The sequence below is a fragment of the Nanorana parkeri genome, unplaced genomic scaffold (genome assembly GCF_000935625.1).
Source record: "Nanorana parkeri isolate BGI_ZX_2015 unplaced genomic scaffold, ASM93562v1 scaffold3378, whole genome shotgun sequence".
Lineage (NCBI taxonomy): Eukaryota > Metazoa > Chordata > Amphibia > Anura > Dicroglossidae > Nanorana > Nanorana parkeri.
The window spans coordinates 1-726 of record NW_017309646.1 but is presented as its reverse complement, the minus strand read 5'-3'; the positions used below and the strand labels follow the sequence as shown (position 1 = coordinate 726).

The window sequence follows — 726 nt, the reverse complement described above, 5'->3', positions numbered from 1 at the left end:
GTGGAGGACGTGTATAAATATAGAGGCCATGCATAAATGTGGAGGACGTGTATAAATATAGAGGCCATACATAAATGTGGAGGACGTGTATAAATATGGAGGACATGTATAAATATAGAGGCCATACATAAATGTGGAGGACGTGTATAAATATAGAGGCCATACATAAATGTGGAGGACGTGTATAAATATAGAGGCCGTACATAATGGTGGAGGACGTGTATAAATATAGAGGCCATACATAAATGTGGAGGACGTGTATAAATGTGGAGGACGTGTATAAATGTGGAGGACGTGTATAAATGTGGAGGACGAGTATAAATGTAGAGACCGTGCATAAATTTGGAGGCCACAGGGAAATTTCCTGGTGAATGGCCTCCGACGTGTTTTACATTTGATCTGATTTTATACTTTTTTGTCTTTCAGCTCCAGAAACACAGAAGAACCTCAACAAGCTGAGGGCGCCCCCGCTGGCCGTGTCTGGTATTGTCCTGACATTGTTCATGAACGCTCTGATTGGTTGAAGTCGCAATCCGGGATTTGGAGCCGATGGCGGAATTCCTGAAGACTGAACACAAATATCACATAGAAGATTTCCTACAATGAGAGGAAGTTCATCAACAAACTTATTACCGGATTCAGTCACTTCTCCCTCGGGTGCTGATATCTATTAAATGATCCCCCTATACATTTGTAGCCGCTGTCAGTGTTCCGGGTCCAGTGATG

At 42.7% G+C, this 726-nt stretch overlaps 1 protein-coding gene across 1 annotated transcript in view; it reads left to right on the top strand.

Moving 5' to 3' along the window:
• LOC108803087 (ecto-ADP-ribosyltransferase 5-like) overlaps positions 1 to 532 on the top strand; it is a 10,620-nt gene extending 10,088 nt beyond the window's left edge. Inside the window, exon 4 of the mRNA XM_018574926.1 lies at positions 427 to 532. Within this exon, the coding sequence (XP_018430428.1) occupies positions 427 to 524 (98 nt within the window). The 3' untranslated portion in view covers positions 525 to 532. The remainder of the gene's footprint in view (positions 1 to 426) is intronic.
• Positions 533 to 726: the final 194 nt, after the last annotated feature.